The 24,910-nt window shown below is 33.2% G+C and overlaps 1 protein-coding gene across 1 annotated transcript; it reads left to right on the top strand.

Moving 5' to 3' along the window:
* Positions 1-113: 113 nt before the first annotated feature.
* On the top strand, positions 114-24,468 carry LOC132548353 (uncharacterized). Its single transcript, XM_060212209.1, has 8 exons — positions 114-334; positions 12,559-12,716; positions 15,469-15,645; positions 16,938-17,120; positions 19,285-19,474; positions 20,381-20,478; positions 20,587-20,706; positions 21,641-24,468. Exons 1-8 carry the CDS (start codon positions 190-192, stop codon positions 21,842-21,844), a joined length of 1,275 nt encoding a protein of 424 aa, XP_060068192.1. The 5' UTR covers positions 114-189; the 3' UTR covers positions 21,845-24,468.
* Positions 24,469-24,910: the final 442 nt, after the last annotated feature.

Raw genomic sequence — 24,910 nt, 5'->3', positions numbered from 1 at the left:
GAACTTTTATATATTATATGAACTAAAAGAAATCCGGAATTTTTTCATACGGTTTCCTAAACTACTCAATTGCGCCAACCTATATGCGCATAAGCAAAATCTGGTAGCAGTCGATATTTTTTTCGTGAGTGGTATTTAATTTTAACCTGAAATTTATACTGGAAGAAAAAATTCGTTTTAGTCAAAAATATGGGATGTGGTGGAAGCACACCGCAAGCAGGGCAAGCAAATGTCCGAAAACTTTCGATTTTCGGAGGTAATCCTGTTGTTGTGGAGGCTGGAAAAAAGGTGACGATGAGGAGAGATCCAGGTCCAGTCTTGATAGTTGTATTTGGTAAGTGGTCGTTGTTATATCTTATACAGAGTGAGAGAGAGAGAGATAGAGAGATTTCGTAAGTATGTCCCAAAATTATTTTAACATTATTGATTAATACCGACTACAGACGCTTGTTTCGTAGCTTACGATATTAAGCCTACCAGTAAATGCTGCGTTCATACAGAATTTTATCCTATGTTGTTATTGCGTTGTCTAGGAGCAGAGGAGACTGCATATATTTATGTAACAGCTTCTAACACTCTGATTAAGAACCTCCAAATCATTTTTTACACGGAAACAAACTCAGTGGATGGAAATTAATACTGTAATAGTTATTTACGAGTCTCCTTTTTTGCTGTCATAAAAGATGAAATAAACAAACCATTGACAAATAGAACATTAAAGATGATTAAAATGTGTTATTCTCTTTTATACCTAATGTGAAAAATGAAAAAGTACTGTATTCTCCATTAAGCATCAATGCTGTTGTAAAATCATTGAAATTTCAACCATAAAAAAAAAAAAAAACCCCAACAGAAAAGCCTTAATTACAGTTTACAATACTACAGTTCATCTTACATTTAAGTTTTTTTCTTTTACTAATGACATTCAGTAGTGAACTTGAGTGTTTGGCTTACATTGCTTTTTATGGTTCTTGAAAATTAATTCAAGGAAGATACAGTGGCATATTATTTTTTCACTTAATGACCTGATGTCAATAGTAACAATGTGTATCATGATCAGTTACTGTAGACTTCTGTAATATATGTTCCTGGCTAGAATAATGATACCAGGGCAGAAACATGCTTGAATGAATCATGTGATTCATTGATAAAATCGAATGGTCAGTGTATAAAAAAGTATAACACATTTCATGGGGGCTGTGACATTTGGTCATTATCCTGTGAAATTCATTATAATTGCCCAGATAAATTTTCCTTTTTGTGAAAAGAAATAACCTTGAACTTTATACAAGGTCACAGGGATTTAATTTGTTATAACCTTAAAACAACTTCTGACTAACTAAACAGTGCAGAAACATGTTATTTTGCTGAAAAGTTTAGAGGATGAAGTCTGACAAAGTGTGCAAAAAGAAATGACCTTAACCCCAATTCAAGGTCACAGGGGTCAAATTTGTTAAAACCATTAACCAATTTCCTATGACTTAATAAAAGATGCAGAGGCATGGAATTTCGCTGATAGGTTCTTAAGATGACGCTTGACAAACTTTGTGAAAAGATATGGCCTTGACCCTTATGCAAAGTCCCATTGGACCTTTTGTTTTGTATCTGGTTTTTGGTGAAAGAATTGTATCTTCACTCTGATTTTGTTGCTTTTCAACTTCAATGTGAATTTGAATTTTTCTACTGAGAACACTTGCATTCTCTGTCTCAGTTTTGAGTCTTAATTAACAATACACCATCTACACAGAGAAGCATTTTGAATTACATCATGTGCTTTTCCAGGCATAATGTAATATATATGTCATTTTGAAGTTTACTTCTAAAAATATAATGTTTGTAAATCATGTTTTATCATATATTTCATATAGTTTTCAAATGATGAAATAGACCCACATTCACAGTGGATAGAGGTCAAATGTATTAAATAGTTTAAAACATGTCTATCTAAATGATTGATCAGTAGCCCATCTCTAATCACAGGTGTCAAATTTTTAAGTTAAACAAATTACCATCATATTAATTGTTCAAATGGATGACCTCATTTCAAAGTCAGAACATCGTAGGATTCAAATATGGTCTTAAGAAGACTTGCACAGTCAAACCATGACAATCAAGACAAACAATTAAGAGCAAGGTTCAGGGTAATTGAATTTGGCCAGTAGCTAGGATAAATGACTAAAATGCTATTCAAATGCATGGCCTTGACATGTTTTTAAAGTACCATGAGTTAAATGTGTTTGAATCTTTTAAACAAGTTTGAGATCCAAATGGTTGACCTAGATCAGCTGTAGTTCTGTAGATTCTCTCACAAAAATGTTTTCTTCTGCAGTATTTAAATCCTGTAGAATCTCCAAACAAAATATTTTTTTCTGTAGAATTAGTTTTAATTTCCTCTTCCTTTTGAATTCATTTACATGTAGGGACTTGAATGTGTTAACAAATAGAAAATTGACAGTTTTCTTGTTGAATACCATTAAAGGCAGACTGCGGTATATAGTTTTCACTTTTAATTTATTGAGAAAATCATTTTACCTTACTATTCTGCAAAACTCGTGCAATCTACCACTTCGTTGTTCTGACAGGAAGCATAAAATTATCCCCTTTTTATATATCCAATTTCAATATAATGATCAGTGATGGTTTTTTGTCCTGTTTAACAGCCAAAAAGGTTGTTTCCCCTAGATAATAATATCCTCAAACCTTGGAATAGTGTCACAGCCAGGAACAGCTCCAAGGACCAACTCCCAGAAAATATTTCCATAGAAGGCAAATCAAGCAAAAGACACCACTTTTTTCTTTGAGAGTGTTGAGAATATGGAATAATCTTCCAGAAAATACGGTCACTGCACCAAACACCAACAACTTCAAGAACAGACTTAATAAGGCGTGGAAAAATCAAGAGCTACTTTGCAATTATAGAGTTGAAATCAATACAGGGACATTAGAAAGTGACAGACCTACACTGGAATTCAATATTAAGTCTGGTTAAGAGAGAAACAACAGTTCCTGTACTTGAAACTAATTAAAAGTAACATTAAGTAGATAATAAGTGTTTTATTTTCCCAAAATTAAAGAACAATGAGAAACGCCATCCTATGTCTAAGAAATGTCTTTATTTTTCAAATTCATACACACAGCTGTTAAATACATATAGGATAAACATTGTATATATTATAGTGTAACAGAATAACTGTGAAAAGCAGTAGATGCCAAGTGTCCTGACAGGAATCAGGTGAATGTCATGATAATAAGACCATGTTTAATTACATTCTACACAAGCGACACTGACCAACTTCTTTTATGATAGTGCTGTAGCATTTATGAAGTCATACAGAGAAGGCACTGAGTGAGTGGTTAACACTTTGATCTTAGTACTGAACTGATTGAATCTTGTTGCCAAAATATGACGCAGTCACTATTTAACAGCTGCTAGGAACTAGGGTAAATAAGTTCACATCTAGCCTGATAGTTTTTTCAAGTCTTTGTCCTCATACAAATACAAATAACGGTCAAAGAAAATTGAAAATTTTGTGATTGCAGACTTAGCATTAACACAATAACAAATTTCTATATTGTATTATAAACCTGATTTAAATTACTTTGAATTCATTTCTCTAGTTTTCGTAAAGAAGTGTTGATTTAAGTTTGTTCATTGATTTTAACAAAGGTGGAAAGGCTTATTGTCTGTAAAGCAATAAACGTTTATTTACCTTTGATAAATACATCACATATTTTCTCTGTTGGTAGCATAAAGAATGATTCTGAATGATATTGAGGATTTGTAGCTTTATTTACATTCTGTTATAAGGAACTGGTTGGAGCAAGCATACTGAATTATTCTGGAGGTACTTGTTTACATATACAGTAGTATGTTTCAAAATGTTGTATACTAGTGAATCATTCTAGCTAAACCATGACCCTGTTGTGCATGATCGGAAAGTATTGAATTATTTTGTTGATGTGAAGCTTTCTTTAATTAAGATACCCTATTATGGACTGATGGATTCTTATCCCTAATTACACTTAAGGTAGTCCATCTCTTCAGATTTTATGGGAAAAAATACCATAATAAACACATCAAACTCATAATCACCACATTACGTTTACTACCAGGGTCACATATAGATACATACTCATTAACTACTGATCCAGATTTTGCCATTTTAAGGAATGGAACATTTTGTTCAGTTAATTCTATTATAAAACATATTAAATATATATACATCTTGCATAAATGTCATTGAAATGCATAGTATATAGTACATAACTGTCCCAAAAATGTTATATGTTTTGGTAATTGAAAAATAGCTGTTGATATAGTTGTTAAATCTGGTCTCTTGCTGAAAAAAATTTCTTCAAAACCCCTGTTTTTTCCTTTTTTTCAGCTTTTATTAGATAATTATCCATTTTTTCAATTTCTATTAAGACTTTGGCATAAATACATTACCTGGTAAGATAATCAAATAAAAAGCATACCTCACCCTAATGATAATAATTATGATCAATTATACTACTGGTAGTGTTGTTAAATGACATTGTAGTTTAAATACAGTGATTCCAGAGCAAAACAGATGTTCCTATGTATACCTGTTGATGCATCTGCCTGACAGTATTTTAATATATTAATGACTTATTACTCATTTACACCACTCGATTTTACAACAGTACACCTTATTTTCGTTTCAAAAAGTACAAACATTGCCTAATATCAGGTTGGCTTTTTGGTACCAGTGCTTAAATCCATTTCACAAATTTGATCTATAATCCAACATTAATATGCTGTTCAAAGAAAACAGAAATAACTCTATTCTTCAAATCTGGATATAAATAGCGCATCATATAAAGCAAAACAGATTACTGGACTCTGGAAAGAGTAATGTCACAGAAGGGTCAATCCACATTAAGATGTCTCTGTAAGAATTTACCTTGCTGTTGTGTCTTGTATGTTTTTTTCCAATCCTGAAAGTACATAATATTGATTGTAATAATCGATTCACACATGATTCCTCTTTGAAATTGATAATTCATTACCTAAAAATCTTAATGTCTGTATATACCAAGTCTATAATATCCTCCAATACTGTTTAGTATTAGCAAAGGATAAATTACTATTAAGGTTAACATTGTACTGCTTCATAAAGGGTTTTGTTATGTATACTATCCTTGGTACTTTTAATTATGACTTTTCTAGAGATAATTTTGGATGGTTCCATTAGCAGAGGAAGACAATATTGATTTTACCATGCATGAAATAATTGCACTGACAAAGTTCCTATGGTAAATAATGGACTTAGCTTTATGACCAGAATAGAGACTCCTGATGTACTAAACTACGTACATGTAGACAACCATGATACAAGCATATATATATATGGATCTTAGAAGAAACATCTTTTAGTTATCTTCCAACAGACAACTGTTATGGGAACAAACTCATCCTTTTTCTGCACTGAATTTGTTTTCATACTAGGCTGAATTTGTCAAAGAGCTTATTAAAACAGAAAACAATGTTCTTCATTTTCACTTTTAGATATAATGATGAAGTCTTGTCTTTCAATAACAAGAAATTTATTGACAGAATCCATTACATAAACTCACCAGAATTAAGAAATTGAGGATACAGACTTTTCTACATTAGCAGCTTACCTTGATCTTGTCCTACAATGAAATCAGCAAATATAGCTTTTCATATGCAACTAACAAAATGATAAGCATAACAATTTCAATTTCTTTATTGCCAATTTTGCATTTCTAGATTATAACAAGCCTTCTTCTCCAACCTATAGTGTTGACATGTAGCAGTTCATTTGATATTCAAGAGCATATTCCCAATATCAAAATTTCCATGGCATGAAAGATATGAACAACTGACAGATAAACTCACTGGGCATAAAATGAAAGTTGATGAAGATTATGAAGAATGTTATAGGTAATCATAATGATGTTCTTGGTAAATACATATTTTCTTGTAGAATATTTAAAGATGTTTGATTATTTAATGCTAGTAAGTATGCATGGTTATTTTATTGTTGCAAACCTTATTTTCATTGGGTTATATGACATTACTTATTTGCATTGACCAAGATTTACATGGCGGATATCATCGATGAAGCAAAAGATGCTTATACCCTTCCAGAACACCTGGTCTTTTTCTCCATATTGCACTTTTAGCCAGCTATCACATCATTCATGGGATGTTGAGCATTTCAAATTGCACTTTCATCAGTGGTTCATCAACTATTAATCTCTTTATCAATTTTAAGTTTCTTATTGCTATTTCTCAAGAACTGCCAAAGGAATTATAAAAGTTAATGAACACATTCAATACGGACTGAAATTGTACTGTGCATGCCATTATTTTGAGCTTAAATACATATTCAATATTACCTTGAGCTCAAGCAGCCGTTTTGATTTTAGACGTTTGACTTTGGGTTTGAGCCTATTTCTTAACACCTGATGAATTAAATAGAGTGAGCTTCTGAAAACATGTTCAGTATCATCCTTAAGTGTGCTTGTAGGATTTTTGGTGTGTTCCCATTTCGCCTTAGTTACATATTTTGGTATAAAACAGGTGGAAATGTGCTAAGGCAAAATGGGAATTGGGCTAAGGCAAAGTGGGAATTTAGGAAAAGTGTAGAAAGATAAACAAGCCAATTACCTGCAACAGTTGTTGTTTTAACAATAACTCATACTACAGTTAAATCTTAATCATGATTGACCAAAGGCCTCATAGATTTAAGATATATATAATATATAAAATATATATGAAGAAATAAAAATAACTGCATTTTGTATTGGAACATGTACATTTTTCACATTGAAAGAAATAAAAATAACTACATGTTGTATTGGAACATGTACATTTTTCACATTGAAAGAAATAAAAATAATTACATGTTGTATTGGAACATGTACATTTTTCACATTGAAAGAAATAATAATAATGTTGTATTGGAACTACATTTTGTAAAAATAACTACATTTTGGAACTTGTACATTTTAATACTAAATCAATTAAATATATTTAAATAAATATTGGTTTTATTTCTCTTTTTTTTTATAATTCAAAGAAGGAACAAATCTTATTTTAAAAACCTAGTTTTTCATTGAAATGTATGTTTATAAGCAGCTTATATTTTTACTTATAGTTTTAGATAGTTTTTCTTGGGGACATATGTATACAAAAATATTCATAGTAGATTTTTACAGACTGAATGATCTGTTCACCCTAGAAGTAACAGCATGGACTAACTCCTCATTTCAGCTTACGTATAAGAATCCTGTTCACCCTAGCAGTAACAGCTTGGAATAACACTAGACTTACAGAGATTCATCTTGGAATAACTCCTCATCTCAGCTTACATGTTATCTATAAAAGACCTTTGACAGTATGCTAAAGTATCAGTTTCACAATCAACATGGCAGGAGTTACGCTACATGTAGTCTTTTTAGAGACTAACAGGGGTGGTAGACATCTTGTATGGAATGGCTTTATATATCGCCATAACAACAAGAGGGACACATGGATATCATGGAAGTGTACCGAGAAAAACTGCAAAGCTACATTATGCACTCGAGATGACATACCCATAAAGATAGGCCAGGTTCACAATCATCTTCCAGACCGAGCAGCAGTAGGATGCAAGAAGATTATGAACAATGTACGAACGAGAGTTAAAACCGAACTTCATCCACTACCAGCCCTCTATGATGAAGAAATATCCAAACTCCGAACTACTCCATGGGATGCCCAGAGTATAGAGATTGCCTCTAAACTTCCAACATTTGATGCCAAGAAGTCGTCATTCTATCGTAGCAAAAGAAGACACTACCGCCAATTCCGAACACCAGACCAGAGGTACAACTTGAAGGTAAATTTACCCAGACCACCAGTGGATTAAGTACAAGCAAATGATGGAGACAACGACAAAATACTGATATTCACAACTGACGAGAACCTAGTACATCTATGCTCTGCCGAGATGGTCTACTGCGATGGAACCTTTTATACAGCCCTACAGATGTTTGACAGTATCTTCACCATCCATGCTTTTGTTGGTACTGTTATGTTTCCACTTGTGTATTCATTACTGCTGAAGAGAGATACTAACACCTACAACAGATTATTCACGCTTCTGAAAGGCATTGCTGTTAGACCCAACCTGAACCTCTCACTGAGCACAGTTAGCCTTGATTTCGAATGTGCTTCCCATAATGCCGTCACTCAGACATATATCTATAATGTTAGTTATGTTTGTATTGATGACATTGCAAAAAGAATACTAGTATATAGCTAAATAAACATTATTAAATTAATTACTTGGCTTCCTTATTTTGTATATACAAGGTTCCATTTTGCCTTAGCTGACTCCTTCCTACCTGGTTTTGGCACTAAGGCGAAATGGGAATAATTTTTTACCATGAAATTGACAGCTAAGGCGAAATGGGAGTAAGCCGGATTTTTAACTTCATCACCAGCTACCTTTTGTGTTCACAAACACTTTGCCTAAGGGCTACTGGTCAAGAGTGCCAGCATGCATTGTATAGGATCTTTTGATGAAGAGGGGCTTAAGACAGAGCTCAATATAGAAAAAAGAGGTAATAACATATTTAGTATATTTTTCCTAGATAAACAGATTTTTGTCTAGATAATCCTTTGGTTAAAAGATAACAAGAATCTAGTCCTCATAGAAGCAGATAATTTAGACCTAACGGGAATTTACCAAACAAGGCTAGGTCTGGAGCAATCCTTTGGAGGAAGGAGTTGGGTTGGGATATTTAATCAAATCAGATATCAAATTTCCTAAGGAGCATTCTGGTATAAGGGGGTTATTATTTGTAAATTTCTAAATTTCTTGGGAACCCTTCTGACTTTTGATGAAGAATTTTATCAAATTACCTCCAGAGCACCCTGGGTAAATGGGAATGTCATTAAATTTCTAAATTTCTTTAGAACCCAACTAACTTTTGATTAGAAATAATTTTTTTCAAAAATTTTTGTCTTTTGTCTTTTGATTAGGAATTTATTTTATCAAATTTTCTCATTAGCATCCTCCGGCCGGGATTAAAGGGAATTAAATTTCATATAGAGGGAAGGTCAGTAGCATGGACAACCCCTTTGGAGTTGTATGTTTTGCCCAATAGGGGAAATAGAGTTAAATCTTTAATAAATCAAGATAAATTTCCTTCAGTTTATGTTAAATAAGGTATTTTCTTTTGATTATATATGGCATATCCATGTTTAGACATGCAATCAGATATCAAATATTTTTGCTAGAAGAAATGTAAAATGAAGCTAAGAATATTTGTGAGTATAATTCTGATGAACCTAAGCTTAGGATATTTGTGAGTATAATTCTGATGTACCTAAGCTTAGAATATTTGTGAGTATAATTCTGATGTACCTAAGCTTAGTATATTTGTGAGTATAATTCTGATGAACCTAAGCTTAGGACATTTGTGAGTATAATTCTGATAAACCTATGAACCTCCTTTTCTCTTACGTAGAGAGCTTTATGTAACCCAACTCTGGACATTGTCCATATAACAAGACATTGCTAATATTGATAGTGTTGAATTGTTTGACTGAATTATTAGGTTCCATTATAATTCACCAGTTACCACATTGATTACCTCATGTCTGACGTCAGTAATTCAATTATTATCAGGCTCTGTGTTTAAATCAGTATGTATTGACAATGAATTTGAAATTAGATGTTCTTTTGTTATCATTCGGTTAAGGCTCGATCCTAGTAATTGCATACACATTTTCTGAACGATATGCAGTGAAGACATCTAGCTATCAGTTAGCATGATATAACTGATGTACATGCGAGAATTTCTGCTGGTCACATCTGGGCATGATCAAATGAAGATATCATAGGATAGAGGAATGCAGAAAAAAGTTTCAAAACTGCATAAACTTCAAGCAAGTAAGGATAAAAGAACTATTATCGAATATTATACAAGCATCTGGCTGGTAATCCTTGTATATATGTAACCTCTGTATATTGATTACACTGTGTAGATGATGTTTGCCATTGTAGTGTGATAAAAGAATCTTTGTTCTTCACTACATTGATGAAATTTGTTGTGATATTATTGTCATCATATTGTGTGCCTTTAGTGGTAGTTGTGTCAGTTTTAGTTACAGTCAATGCATTTAACATAGAAAATAAATGCATAGATCGAATTTCCAGGTAAATTTGGGTAGTGCTAACTTTGAAATGTAACAGGCCTGTCACATATTGATGATTTAGACAGTGTATGTCAATATGTTCATCAGATAAGTCATGAGTTTTGTATAGCATGCTAGTATGTTGGCATTAGTCGTAATACTGCAAGTCCTTGATCAAATTATGCATGAACAAATCAATGGTAGTATCATACACATCAAGATAGTGTTTACCATGCTCATATATTTCAGCATATAATGGTAAGCAGATAAACAATGGTAGTATCGTTCCATATATATTTCACCTACAAGTAATGATGTATAAACAATGGTAGTTGTAGTGGAACGAGCGTATGCAATCATTCACACAATGATGACAATAAAGAGATTAAATAAAAAAAAAAAACTCACACAGACTTAACACATCAAGATAGTGTTTACCATGCCCAAAATATGTTTCTAACCTACAAGTAATGAATGGTAAGCAGATAAACAATGGTAGTATCATACACATCAAGATAGTGTTTACCATGCCCAAAATATATTTCTAACCTACAAGTAATGAATGGTAAGCAGATAAACAATGGTAGTATCATACACATCAAGATAGTGTTTACCATGCTCAAAATATATTTCTAACCTACAAGTAATGAATGGTAAGCAGATAAACAATGGTAGTATCATACATAGTGTGTGACAGCATTTTACTGATGAATAGGAACTTGTTGAAGGATACATGGTCCTTATTACTGAGTTTTACCATTATCTGGTCATAAGTATGCCAAAATGCAGTCACCTTCTGATCCATAGTCTTACCAAGGAATCCTTTCTCCCCCTTCACCTCATCATCTTTTTCCTCTATTAACACATAGCTGGTACAATAACAAATCAATAACGTCATTATAATGTTGAAGGACAGCTATTAGGTATTCTTATGTCAGTCTTGATAACTCCTCCATCTCTCTGATAACATGGACTATTGACAGGACCCTTTTGTGATCCCCATTTTATGTACCAATTCCCTTAAATGTTGGCAATATGTAATCATACAGCAGTTGTAGACAGGAAATATGTACAGCAAATCCATGTGATCATCCAGCATGTTCCCAAAATTGGAGAAAAAGGCATAGATAGTTCAGAGTACACCAACGTTTTAGAGAATTATGACAAATTTATTGCATGTTGGAGTAACTTCTTCAGATCATAAAATTTAGACAGGGCTCTAAGTTGGAACTCCCTGTTACTAATTTGAAATCTTCTGAAGAACATGTGTTTATATAGATCTGTAAACTCTTGTTTCAGTGAAGGTGTCTTATCCAATGTCAAATTTTTAAAATATCTTTATCTATAATTACTGAATAGATGCCAGTCAAATGTGGTTTGAAGCATTTTTGGCCGATGATAGCCATAATTTTGGGGACATGATCTATGGGTTATGAAATGGAAGTGGTTAAGATCAATCAGGACCAATTTTACTCTTATACACTTTCTTACTGGACATGAAGAGACCAGAAAATTGAGAAACTGGGATCAGCCCTGGTCCAGAGGACTTAATCCATGAGTCATTACATGTAAACAGTTGTGATCCCTACCCTATAACAATATACCATCTATACAGGAACAGACAAACATAGTTTTTGCTGCTCTTGTTATGGTTGCTCTCTGCCTGTGGAAGAATTAACTCTTAGATGGTAACAATGGAACTGTTGATATCCCCAACCCTATTCTTAATAAGGACAAAAAGAGAAAATCATGCATGTTTAATTATCCATGATATTTTGATGTGATCTTTGTGACAAATAATAAGTCACGACTACTATAATAAAAAAAAAACATACCTGACCACAAAAAGAAAGTAGTTAAGTCATACAGGCCCATTAGGCTTCTCGTTGACCCTGTTATGATAGAATAAAAGTTCTTATAACACAACCAGTAGAAGATTTGAGTGTGACATTTTGATGACTACACGGTTACCTTCATAAGAACTTCTATTCTATTGACATTACCAACCTGAAGAAAATGTTCCAAAATGGCCTTGTTATAATCTTCTGCTTTTCTTGTGTCACTTGCCTTTATTCAACAGGTCTAGAATAATTTGTAGTTCTCTAAACCAACACAAAAAACTACTATCTATCAAATGTTTTTGTACACCAATAGTCACAAGAAAGTAATAGAGTGGAATGAAAGTCAATTTGTCACATGCAAAATCAGCAAATTCAGTTTTTGCAGTTGAAACAACTTTCTTGGCAGTTCCATGCATGTCTTTGTTGATAAAGTTCTTTGGTATTTTGGTTATATTTTGTAGCTGGTCTGGAGAGATCAGGGTTATTGAGAATATATTTTTGTTTGATTACATAATTATTGTTTCTGTTTATATTTGGCAGGTGGACCAGGGAGCAGAAAAGGAAAGATCCTCAGTGATTTGTCACAAATTTTTGGATTTGAAATATTGAATGCAGAATCCATTTTATTGGAAGGTCTCAAGGAAGAGCTAGAACCAGAAGAACCAAAGACATTTGCCAGTGTTTATAAAATGATCAAGGTAAGGATTTAGATTGATATAATTTTAGGACAAACCTGAAGTATAAAAATAGTAAACTCAGTAAACTCGAATTTAATTCATATTTGTTGAAAGCTCTCTTAATCTTGATTGTTTTGATAGCTCTAATAATCTTTATTGTTTTTGAAAGATCTCTTAATCTTTATTGTTTTGAAAGCTCTTTTAATCTTAATATTTAGCTACTTGTCCATCATCATCTGTGGTCCATCAATTTTTTATTCAAAATTGTTCCTTATCATGAACAACTGAACAGATGTTGACCAAATTTAGTAAAAAGCATCTTGGGGATAGGGAAACCAAATATTGGTTTTCGGCTCCCAAGGATCTGAGATGTGGGGTCCAAAAGGTGATATTTAGCAAGTTCTTTGATTCCTCCTTCTGTAGAAATAAGTGGATTTTTCTAAAATTTGGTCTGAAGCGTTTTTGGGCGACGGGGAATCAGTTGTGTATAAATGGTCTATCTTGATCCACTGGGATCAGAGGGGGCCCTATAGGGGGAATGGAGCAAATTCCTTAAAATCCTACCCCTACTGTAGAAATATCAGGATTCTGTCCCAGTTTGATCAGAAGCATCTTGGGTCAATGGAGTCTATTTTTTTAAAAATGGTGGGTCTGGGCCCTCTTAGGCAGTTATGGCGAGACCAAGTAACAGAAGTAGAGGGAATTCTCTAAAATCCTTCTTTAGTGGGTATGTTTTGATTCTGTCTAGATTTGGCCTGAAGCATACCTAGTTGAAAGGTACCTCATTTTGTATCAACCATGAGTCTGACATCATAGCTGTTCGGTTCAATAAGGAAAATGCAAGTTCTTAAAAATCCTTCCTTTGTACAAGGATAGTGTGGTCTGAAGCAATTTTTAATGAATGGTGAATCTGACTTCATTTTTGACCACAACACAAGTTATGTATTTCTGAAATTTTTGGTCACATTTGAAAGTTTTTGTAAAGGACTGAATAGCTAATTTAGCCATGTGAGTGATGCAGGCCCCTTGGGTCTCTTGTTATCAGCTGCTATGACATCTGTATCCATCCTGGGTGAGAAACTTAGCTGGACTAAGTAATTTTTTCACAAAAAATTCCCAATTACACACATCATATTTCTGTGAAAGGAATAGAACTTGAAGTAGTTGATGCTGTCATTTGATGAAATAGATTTGTACAAGGTCAGTAAACTCAAGGGGATCCGTAATGATTCTATAAAAAGGGTATATTCATCAGTGAGAATTTTATGATCAAGGGAGGCAACTGAAACAAACCATTTTTATTTGAACTAGAGGCATAGTAAGGTATTTGTTTAAAATGCCTCAAGTTGATCTTCTTTCTCTCAAGGTTTTAGAGCTCCAGAACCTGAAATATATATATATATGATTTTCCCAACACATTTTTCATATCATGATTTTCATATACTGTTTACTGTTAATTGGACTTTGTTAATTAATAAGACAATGTTAATATTTTCTGAATATTTTCTGTTATTTAATTAGACGATGTTAATATTTTCTGTTATTTAATTAGACAATGTTAATATTTTCTGTTAATGTTAATATTTTCTGTTATTTAATTAGACAATGTTAATATTTTCTGTTATTTAATTAGACAATGTTGATATTTTCTGTTATTTAATTAGACAATGTTAATATTTTCTGTTATTTAATTAGACAATGTTAATATTTTCTGTTATTTAATTAGACAATGTTGATATTTTCTGTTATTTAATTAGACAATGTTAATATTTTCTGTTATTTAATTAGACAATGTTGATATTTTTTGTTATGCTCCGTGTTGAACTTGATTTCTTTCTATGTATTTGGGCTATCATAACCAAACTAGGAATTTATTTATATCTATATAGGATCATCCCAATACATATTTCAGATACTGGTTTTCACTTACAGTTAAATATTACTTGGACTTTGAATTAATTTTGCCATGTGACGTTCAAGTTATCTGTAGCTTTGTACTAAGCTTAACTTCTCTCCAAGTACTAATTAAGCCGTCATAAACATACCTGGAATATACTTAAATGGCCATCCCACCACATATTTCAGATTCTGAATTTCACCTACGGTTTACCGTTATATGAATTTGTTGATTAACTTTGCCATGTTGAAATTTTTCTATTTAGCTCTACATTAAGCGTAAATTCTCTCTTTGTATATTCTTGTTGAATCCTGATGATATGATGAAGTGGGATATGTGAGAAATACCTTGGTATAATTGTGTGTAATTCTTGTTTTCATATATCTGAGGATATTTTTTGATAACTTTACAATCACAAAAATACCTGCAATGTAAGTGCGTCTGTTCTGAAGGTTTTCATTCTTATCTTTTGATTGCGATGCCTGGTACATTGTATTCTGAAATTTATAAATAACCAACAGGATGAATCACATACAGAACCGATACTTTGTTAAATCTTAATTAATAAGACTACACGATGCTGTGGGGATCATTATATTGACCAGTAGCATTGTGTTTGAATAAATAACATTGATTATTTGTCAAGGTGACAGGGGTGTATTGAAAGAAAAATGTCTTCATAAATTCTTCAATATTTTCATCTTCTAAAGGTCTAGGGGTTACATTATTTGTGTTGTGTTTAAATCAATATCCAATGTACATGTATATCGAAATAGAAGGTTGGAAACTTGCCATGTACAAGTAATAGAAAGGAATAATGGAAAACGATCAGCCTCTAACGTCATCTTGCTCTTGACTTGTGCTCTTGTTCTTCAGGCAAATCCTGAATTGGTCAGACTGGATAGATGTTTGAAAAGGGTTACAAAGATATTGGATGAGGCAGACAAATCAAAGTGTTACCTGTTGGATCTGATACCTAATAAAAAGATACTGTTATCCTCGAATCTGTTCATTAAGGACTGTAACAATGAGTTTAAGTACTTTGAAACCAAGGTAAGTCATACAAAGTTTAAAGTTTTTTTTCCTTGACTTGCTCTAAGGGCTTGAATAATGTTTGTTCCATAGCACTATGTAGAAATGAGAATCATCAACAGCTGTTTACAGCGTTTACCTTAAACTATTGTTCAAGCATCTGTCATAGATGTACACCATCTCCACTGCAGAAATATTCCCAATACAAATACTTGTAACAGCATGCAACCAAGTGATTACCAGTCATATTTATAGAAGACAAAATTTTCTTGCGAGAGTGAGGCCAGGAAAAGTCTTTGTTTGATTTGGATAATTTTAAGCCATCCTGTCAGAAGGGCAAATTAGCTGATGCCCTGGTTGTGATGTCAGTTCATCATCCATCTGTTGCCTGTCTGTCGCTTATCCGTTTGTGCCAAAGGGTATAGGACCTGCATCATATTGTGATAGAGGGCTAATAAGGCCCTTAGAATGAATGACCTTGATCCACTTTCAAGGTAACAGGGGTCAAAGGTATTTGTGTAGTTGCCTGCTTGAAGAATAGCATTTCAAGTTTGCAGAAATTGGCCTTATGAACTGACAAAGTCATCTGTGTAAGCTACAAATGTGCCATAGGTTTTTGTAGAATGTGGGGAACATTACCAATTGTTGAAAAAGGGAAAGTTATGGACCAATGTTGTTAATTGAGAAATTTTTTTATAGCTCTTCTGGTCAGAATTTAAAAAACGGATAGAGTTAAAATATACGACATACATGAAGATTACATGAATAAGATATGGCAATGTTAAGGTGGGATTGATATTTCATTTTCATCATTTGCAAGTTTTGAAAATATCTTCAGTAAAAATATAGGAATTAACTCCGTTTGGGGGAAAGTTTTCTGTTTTGGGGAAATTTCGCCATGTTTTTCAGTATATTTTTCTTGTTGGAGAATTTGTTTATGTTCAGTATGGAAAATTTAACATATCACTTGGGGAATACTACCCTTTTTCTGGTGTTAAAATTTGTCTTAATTAATCCCTATTTGCAATCAGGGCCCTTGGGTCACTTGTTTATAGATTCTTCAGATTAGATTCAGATCTATTAGCAAACATTTGCTACCTGTTCTACCTCTTATTTTCACAGAGTTATATGACTGCCTTTACAAGACCCCTTCAAAATGAATATATAAATGATACATGACATATTCAATGTCACTACCAGACCTCAAAAATATATCTGCCCATCTGATTGATTTAAGAATCTTGGGTTTAATTCAAAATAGTCTGAATAATACATCTCCGTACCATATACATGTTTGAATTTGTTGTGTGCAGTATTCATTCTCCTGTGCCTTACATTTGGCGATGCCGGTGGATAAAGTCATGAAGAAATACTTGAAACAATGTGCAATGAAGCAAGACATAGAAGCAAAGACTACCACAGGCAAGGAAGCTGATCCAAACAAAGCACAGCCGACAGGTGGTCAGAGTGATGAAGTCAGCTTTGTTAGAACAAAGGTAGGTACTGCACGTGGCAAGGTGACGTATTATGTCTGTTGGTTCATTTGGCTGGATGTGACAACTGATGTCTGTTAGTTCATTTGAGTGGGTGTGACATCCAATGTCTGTAAGTTCATTTGAGTGGGTGTGACATCCAATTAGTTTAATTGGCAGGGTGTAACATCTCACATTTATTAGTTCTTTTGGAATGGTGTGATATGTCAAATGACTTGATGTGGTTCTTTTATTTGTGGGACCCTGTATGTATTTGATGTATGGTTTATAAAAGGGACCCCCAATGGTGTAGATTGTGGGGCCCTAATTTAAGTAAAGCATTCAATGAACAGTATCTCAAGGTCCTCGACAATTTTGAGAGGTATAGGATAAGAAGAAAACTGCTGATATGTATTACATCACTTTTGGACAAAGTGGTTCAAAGAGCATTGGCTCTGAACCTTTGTCTGTCACCAGTTTAGGTCTCCCAAGAGATTTTACCAGGTACCATTGGATTCCCACAGCGGAGTGTAATTTTACTAACTCAATCCCATGAAATTAATTAATGTAGTCTTTGGAAAAAAAAAGGAAAAAAATCACCTTACTTCCTCCCCATGTTTCAAATTCTTGGTCAGAAAAATTTCAGTTCTTCCAGACCAAAGCTCTGCAATTGTTCCTAATAACTACTCAGAATTTTGAACAGTTATTATAAGCTTGATAAAATAAAAAGGAAACTCAACAACATGAAGACTTTGTGATGAAATTGTCTACATGTCTTGGCCGCGATGCGCCGTCATCAGGACAAAATTTTATTGTGAAAAAACATCTAAGGTATGAACGTGCGGTACATTATGACATCATAATAAAGTTGATGTGCAACAACTACTATAGTTAAAACATTCTTATTCATTATCTAGAAGATCCCATACACACTTTGTACACTGATTGTTAGGTTTTTTTGAAGGGTGATCAGAAGTTCATCCTGTACATCTGTGGAATCGCTATTGAAGCTCTCATTCATGGATGATGTTTGGCATTTGTTTACATATAGGTGGTCACTGTAGATGTTCAAGTAAGCGCTTTCATCTTCCCAGTCAGAGAGATATAAATCTTCTGCTAATGTGTTTATACAAATAGGTTCCCATTTAATATGCTTCTTTGGGTTGATTTTAGCTGATACTATTCTAAATTTGACAAAATCAAAGTTTGTACGACTGGTGGATTCAATTGGTGGGGTCTAGGTAACAGCGATTTGGGCTGCCTCCTTAGGGGTACGGTATTGTATTTTGTGTAGGGTTGTTTCATCTGCAGGTTCAGTAGGGTGAGTAGATTTGATTTTTTTCTTGGCTACATCCATCCTGCAGTACATTTGAGACAAACTTGGCATTCATATTTGCTGTTGAACAGGCTGTGTTTAAGTTGTATGTGCTGTTTCAGGGCAGTGACTGTATTACCCTTGGTACTGTATTTCATATAGTTGATGTGTTTATTGGGTTTTATCTTCATAGGTATATCTGTATCAATCTTTTTACCTGGCAATATGTTTAATTCTGGCCTTTATTGAAGATTAAGACTGTCCGGTGTTTTGGTGAATTTGATGGTCTGATGGAATTCGTTGAGATGGCCTATGAAGGATAAAAGTTCTTCATGTGAGTGCGTCCAGATCATAAAGATGTCATCTATGAACTGCCACCATACTATTTATTATAGTTATTAAGCATGTACTTTTGCAGTGCCTTTTGCTATGGAAAAGGTCTCCATTTAAATACTTTCTCTGTTACCATGAAAACTGATGGGTCAAGTTACAAATTTCAGTTGTATAGACTCCAAAAACATTTATGATAAATACAGCATTCTCATAGTGCCTTTTGCTATGGAAGAGTTTTTACTGTTCATAATTTTGTGTGTTACCATGCAAACAGGCAAAAAATATTTGTGTCTTGATAAAGGGGCAGGTTACCTAAAAAATTTGACAATTCATTTGTCTGCCCTGTCCTTATTACTTCATTGATCATATATCTATTCCAGTAATATGTATCCAACAAACATTTGTTTGTTTGGACCAGGTACCAATATTGGACTATACCGTCTATATTACTAGATTCTATATATATATATACCGATATGTGTTTGTTTGTTTGTTAAAACTTGGCATGGAGGATAATACCTTGTTTTCTTTGGTTTTCAGACCAGAGCTTCAAATTTTGACAATGCAATCAAGGGGTTTGTTGAGTACTTCAAGTCATCAGAAAGACTGGTATATGTGGATATCCATGACAAGGAGTTAGACGACATTCTATCAAACCTGTGTAACTTCTTTGCTGACCACAGCTATTCAGTACTAGGAAATTCCAGAACTCTCATGCTCTTCAATTTCAGTATGTGTCTGAAATCTCTTGCTTCTATCTCAAAATTTGCAATGTGAAATAACATACTACGTTTTCTTCAATGCTTGTAAGCTTTATTCCCACGATTATCTGATGAACATAGGATGTTCAAATTGCCTTTTCTCTGCAGTCTGTCATCTGTCCTTTTTGTTGCTATTTCTCGAAAAAAAGTACAGAAGGGATAATTTTTGAATTTTATAAGTAGGTTCCCTTTGGTCGTTTAGGATTTTGTAAACCTGATTTCAGGACTGATAATTTTGACAGTAAAAGTTAGATAGCTGAACTTGTCCAAAGGACCAGTGAGCTTATGCCATAACCATAGCTGTTGTCTAGAGTCTGTCTGTCTACTTTTCAGATTACATGAAGTTAGGTGACCTATTGCAGTCACCTTTAGTCATTAGTCGCATTCTTTTAACTTTTTTCGACTTTTTTGGAAAATCCTTCAACCAATATCAATGAAATTTTGAAGAAAACTTCCATGGGTATATTTTACGAGAACCTGCGTTCTCTGTGTATTTAGGTCAGATGACAATTAAGGCCCATGAGCCTCTTGTTCTCGGAAAGCATTGGAGGATTTAGCTAAAACCATCTTAGATTTTGAGAGGGTAGTTTTCTAATTGTTAATTCACTTTTCAATAAGACATATTATAGTTCAGAGCAAATTGGAGGAGGAAGAAAAAAGAAGGGAAAATATTTAAGTGATAAAGAAGTAATGAAGATCGTGTAGTGGTGGGTTTTAAGATCCTTTTCTCATACTCTTGTTCAGGTTTCAAACCAAGTGTCCATTAATTGTATGTTTTTAATAAAGAAAAAGATACTTGTGTAAGGAACTAATAATTTAATTGATATTTGTTTTTTAAGAAAACTTTACACATAAAAAATTCATTACTTTTTCAGGTAAACATGATGTTGATGTTGATGGCGTGCTGATGGGTGCAACTATTGGAGTTGAAACTCTTAACATGGATGAGTTTTGTACAATGGACCAAAAGCCAGTGAGTTATTTTGTTAATGATGGTTGAATCACTGTAACACTTACAAATGCTAACAAATTTTTTTCAGTTGTAATAGTTCATGTCATGGATATGTTTTTTTCCCTACAGGAAGAAGCAATGTCTACTTTGTGTCGAGAGATGGAAGTCATCAACCAAACTAATCCTGGATCTACAGCTTTTATTATAAATACCTCTGGATCCCCTATAACCAAAACCTGTCACAATGTGGTAAGTGATGAGGAGAAAATCCAAATAGAAAAAAAAAAAAATTGATGTCATTTTGGTAAGCAGTATGTTCAAACTAAAGCCAATTCCATAGGCTTTATATTACATATTTGCTAGAATTTTTAACTCCCATGATCTGAAGGGTCAAGTGTGTTTATGTTGTGTTGCAGTGTCCATTGTCCTTTTTTGTCTCTTTGACCGTTGTCCATCATATTTCTGGGTTCAACTTTTCGGTTGTAGTGCTCCATGTGTTCATTTTTTCCACATTTTTTAATATTTTTTTTTTTTTAAATAGTAGACTAATCATATTTTGCCACAAGCATCCCTGGGGCATTGCAGGTCAATATCTTTTGTTGTTGTGAAGTTCTTCATAGCTGTCCTTTGTCTAGATGTCCCTTTGGGTAATGTGAAGTTTAGTTATTTTGACACTGATAAGCGAAACAAAAAGGCAGACAGACAGGCATAACAGATTTCGACAGTTAAGGTTTCTTATTGGCGTTTCTGGAGAGGTACTTGAAGCATATTTCTCCAACTTGATCTGTAGGTTCCCCGATGTCCTAAGTTGTGGGTAGATATCACCTTTGTGTTTCCACACATATCACCTTTGTGTCTCCTCAGATATCACCTTTGTGTTTCCACACATATCACCTTTGTGTCTCAACACATATCACCTTTGTGTTTCCACACATATCACCTTTGTGTCTCCACAGATATCACCTTTGTGTTTCCACAGATATCACCTTTGTGTCTCCTCAGATATCACTTTGTGTTTCCACACATATCACCTTTGTGTCTCCTCAGATGTAAATTATGTATATCCTAGATAAAACCTATGTTTCTCCTGATCTGGTTCCAATGTACCTCTTCAGGTGTCCTCTATTTTCAGGTTTGAGTTACATGTTGCTGAGTTTAATCCATTGCTACATTGTTGTTACAGGCACCTGAAAAGGAGGTTATGTTCAAAGATAGTGTAGACGCTGAAGTGACCTGCTTCCTGCCTCTCTCCATCTCCCACAACAAGGCTACTCTAAATGTCCAAGCTGTGGTTTTCAGTACTCATGTGCTGCTTTTCTCTAGAGATGTACCTATAGGCCTCTGTCGCTGGATTTTAATGCAACTAAAACACAATAGGAAAAATTAGTCTCAAAATACACTGCTAAAATTTCATATTCTTATGAGTTTTTTTATACATGGCTAAATATAGGTGCTAGCTTGAAGAGCGGTTGGTTTGTTGATTGCCAAAATAGTCTTTGTAAATTTTAAGAATTCTTTTATTCTAAGAATGTTTGAAATAGAAAAAGTAGATGAAAAAATACACAAGAATGCTTTGAATAATATGTTTGAGGAGGTAATATCTACTCAATGTTTCATTGTTTTGTCTTACAGAATATGATAGTTTATTCTGGGATTGTTTTGTTTACAGTAAATAACTGAACATTTGTTTTTACCCACTTGGCATTTCCTTGCTGAACTGTAAAATCAAAGATAAAAGTTTTAACACAATTATATGCTGGTAGGTAAGAGAAACCCTATGTAACAGATACTACAGAGGTAATTTATACTGTCATATATCAAATAACCTGCACATTGTTATCAGAGTTACTGATGGTTCTTTAAGCATATTTCTTCCTGATGTACATTTCAAGAAATGCAAGATAATTTACATATGTAAATACCGGTATAAATTTCTGTTGGTTGTCAGCAAGTCTGGAGGTCAAAGGTCAGTGTCACAGAAACTTTAATAGAAAATTAGATTTTGCACAATAATTTCAGTACCACTTAACAAACTGTTCTCAAATTTCATATAGTGCTTAGAAGTGTTTGCATGCTATTGCTTTTCATATTAAAAGTGTTAAGGTCAAGTTCGTGTATTATAAATGGAGAAGGGTTTCCTTATAAGATAAGACAGGTCATGTTATGAACTCCCAATTTCATGCTTTAGTTCCTAATAAATGTGCTTTTTTAATTCTGAAGGTCAAAGATCAAGGTTTTTTTCAATACAAAAGAGGTTTTAACAAACAAAACTATTTGTTTGGATGTTTTCTCTAATAACAAGGACAGGAATAATTTTAAAGTCGCCGGTACTAAATTAGAAATTGGTCTCCACATAAGAACTGCATCTGAAAAGTTTGATCAGCATCAAAATGAATACAGTTCTACATTCCACAAAATGCATGCTTAAGATTGCTTTTCCTCATGGCCAAATTAAACTTGCTTGGACATATAGGCGATACCTACACTTTTGTGAAATTCTGGTATGGTTTGTTATGTTCTGATTTACTTTGTCATATTGTTTGAAAATTAATTGTTTTCCTGTCCTGGCCTTTTCTATTCATGAATGACGTATATTTGATAATATAGATTGTATAAACCCATAGCTTTAATGTTCCCCCTCCAGTCTTTAATCTTATTCAATATCTTAGTATTGTTACTGGTGCTTTTATTTGATTCTTTTCATTGTTATGAATTCACAACTTGTAATCATTAAAAAAATGCAAAGGCAAAAGTTTTGATGATTATAAAGTAAATCCAATTGAATTATTGTGTGCTAGTTCTGAATGAGAGTGACCCTTTGTGCGATTGTATCTGAGATAAGTTGACCAATGATCTTGGTCATATTTCATATTGATAAACTACAATTATGTTTGACACAGAAACATTCCACGTACAATATACATGATGGCACTTGATCTTATTGATGTGTCACACATACAGTATATTACATGTGTATAGTGTCAATTGCATCCACTATTATGTTGTTTTTTAATACAGCTTTACTTGATGCTTGTACAGTGGTGGCATACAAAAACATGTCAAGAATATATCAGTAGATAACATGTATAAATTTGGTGTTAAATCTTTCTTATTTTCATACAGAGTACAGAATGTCCCTTATTTAGGGCATATACTTTCATTAGAGTTCAGTATGACCCTTATATAAGGCAAATACTTTCATATTGAATTCAGTATGACCCTCACTGAATTACATATTGTGCCTGTAATATAGTTAGGGGATTATATAAATATGAAGCAAAGTAACAGATATTTAACCAGGATTGAATGAAACATCTTAATGATCTCTGAAGATTTCTGAAAATCAAAATATATCTCCGTGGTGAATACCTTGCTAAACATGTTTACCCTGGTCATGTTGATCTGAATATTTCATAAAAATTGCCCATGGCTATTTCTGATTTGTTTTCATACCTGCATAAACATTACTTTGTGATATACCAATACATCAGTCTTACATTTTAGTGTATGAAAGTTTGCTTTTCTTAAAATCATCATACATTACAAAAGTATTACATGTTTGACATACTAGTAGATTTTATTTAAATTTCACTCTTGATCTTTAAGCTTATTGCTCCATAAACACAATATTCTGGCAACATTTAACCAGTTGCACAATCATTGGTTTATTTTAGTATCTGCCTTTCCCATATAATTTTATCAATCATATAATTCCTTTCCATATCTAGATGTCAAAACCCAATAATAATCCTTTGTTTGGGAGAATATGAACAACTCCGTCCTTTGTTATTTATTAAATGCATTTTATTTATAGATATTATTGTCTTAGATTCTGGATGAACACCAGATCTTGTCAGTTACATTGTTTTTTTTTCTTTTACACTCTGTTTTGCTATTTCATAAGGGTTAAAGAGCTTCATACTGATAATTGAAGCTGTTTATAGTTTTAGAATATAATTGAATCTGTTTCATTGTTCACATTGTTTTGATCTGTTTTCAATAAAATCTGTAGAGAAGTTGAAAATTGTTGACTTTTTCTCTTACATTAATATTTGGTTTTAATGAATATAAGCTCAAGATTTGTTTCAGTTTCGTATCCATACTTCAATGTTGATTTTGGTCCACATCAATTAATATCTTAACACCCTAGTGCCACAACCCACATTCTTGGAATACGTGTATATGAAGTTTAGGAAAATATTTGGCTTATATTAACACAAAATATCTTACTTGACCAACACGTAATGTATGTGTAATTGGAGCCGTATCAATGTTATGATGAGCATAGTAGCATATAGCCTAATCACAAGTATAATGAGTGAGGTAGCATATAGCCTTAACACAAATCACAAGTATAATGTGTGAGGTAGCATATAGCCTTAACACAAATTTCAAGTATATTGTGTATAGTGGCATATAGTCTTGATTGATAACACAAATCAGAGGTATATGG

This window comes from Ylistrum balloti, unplaced genomic scaffold (assembly GCF_031769215.1).
Source record: "Ylistrum balloti isolate Yb309-2 unplaced genomic scaffold, AGI_CSIRO_Ybal_v1 Utg370010, whole genome shotgun sequence".
Classification (NCBI taxonomy): Eukaryota; Metazoa; Mollusca; class Bivalvia; order Pectinida; family Pectinidae; genus Ylistrum; species Ylistrum balloti.
This window is presented reverse-complemented; position numbering and strand designations above follow the sequence as displayed.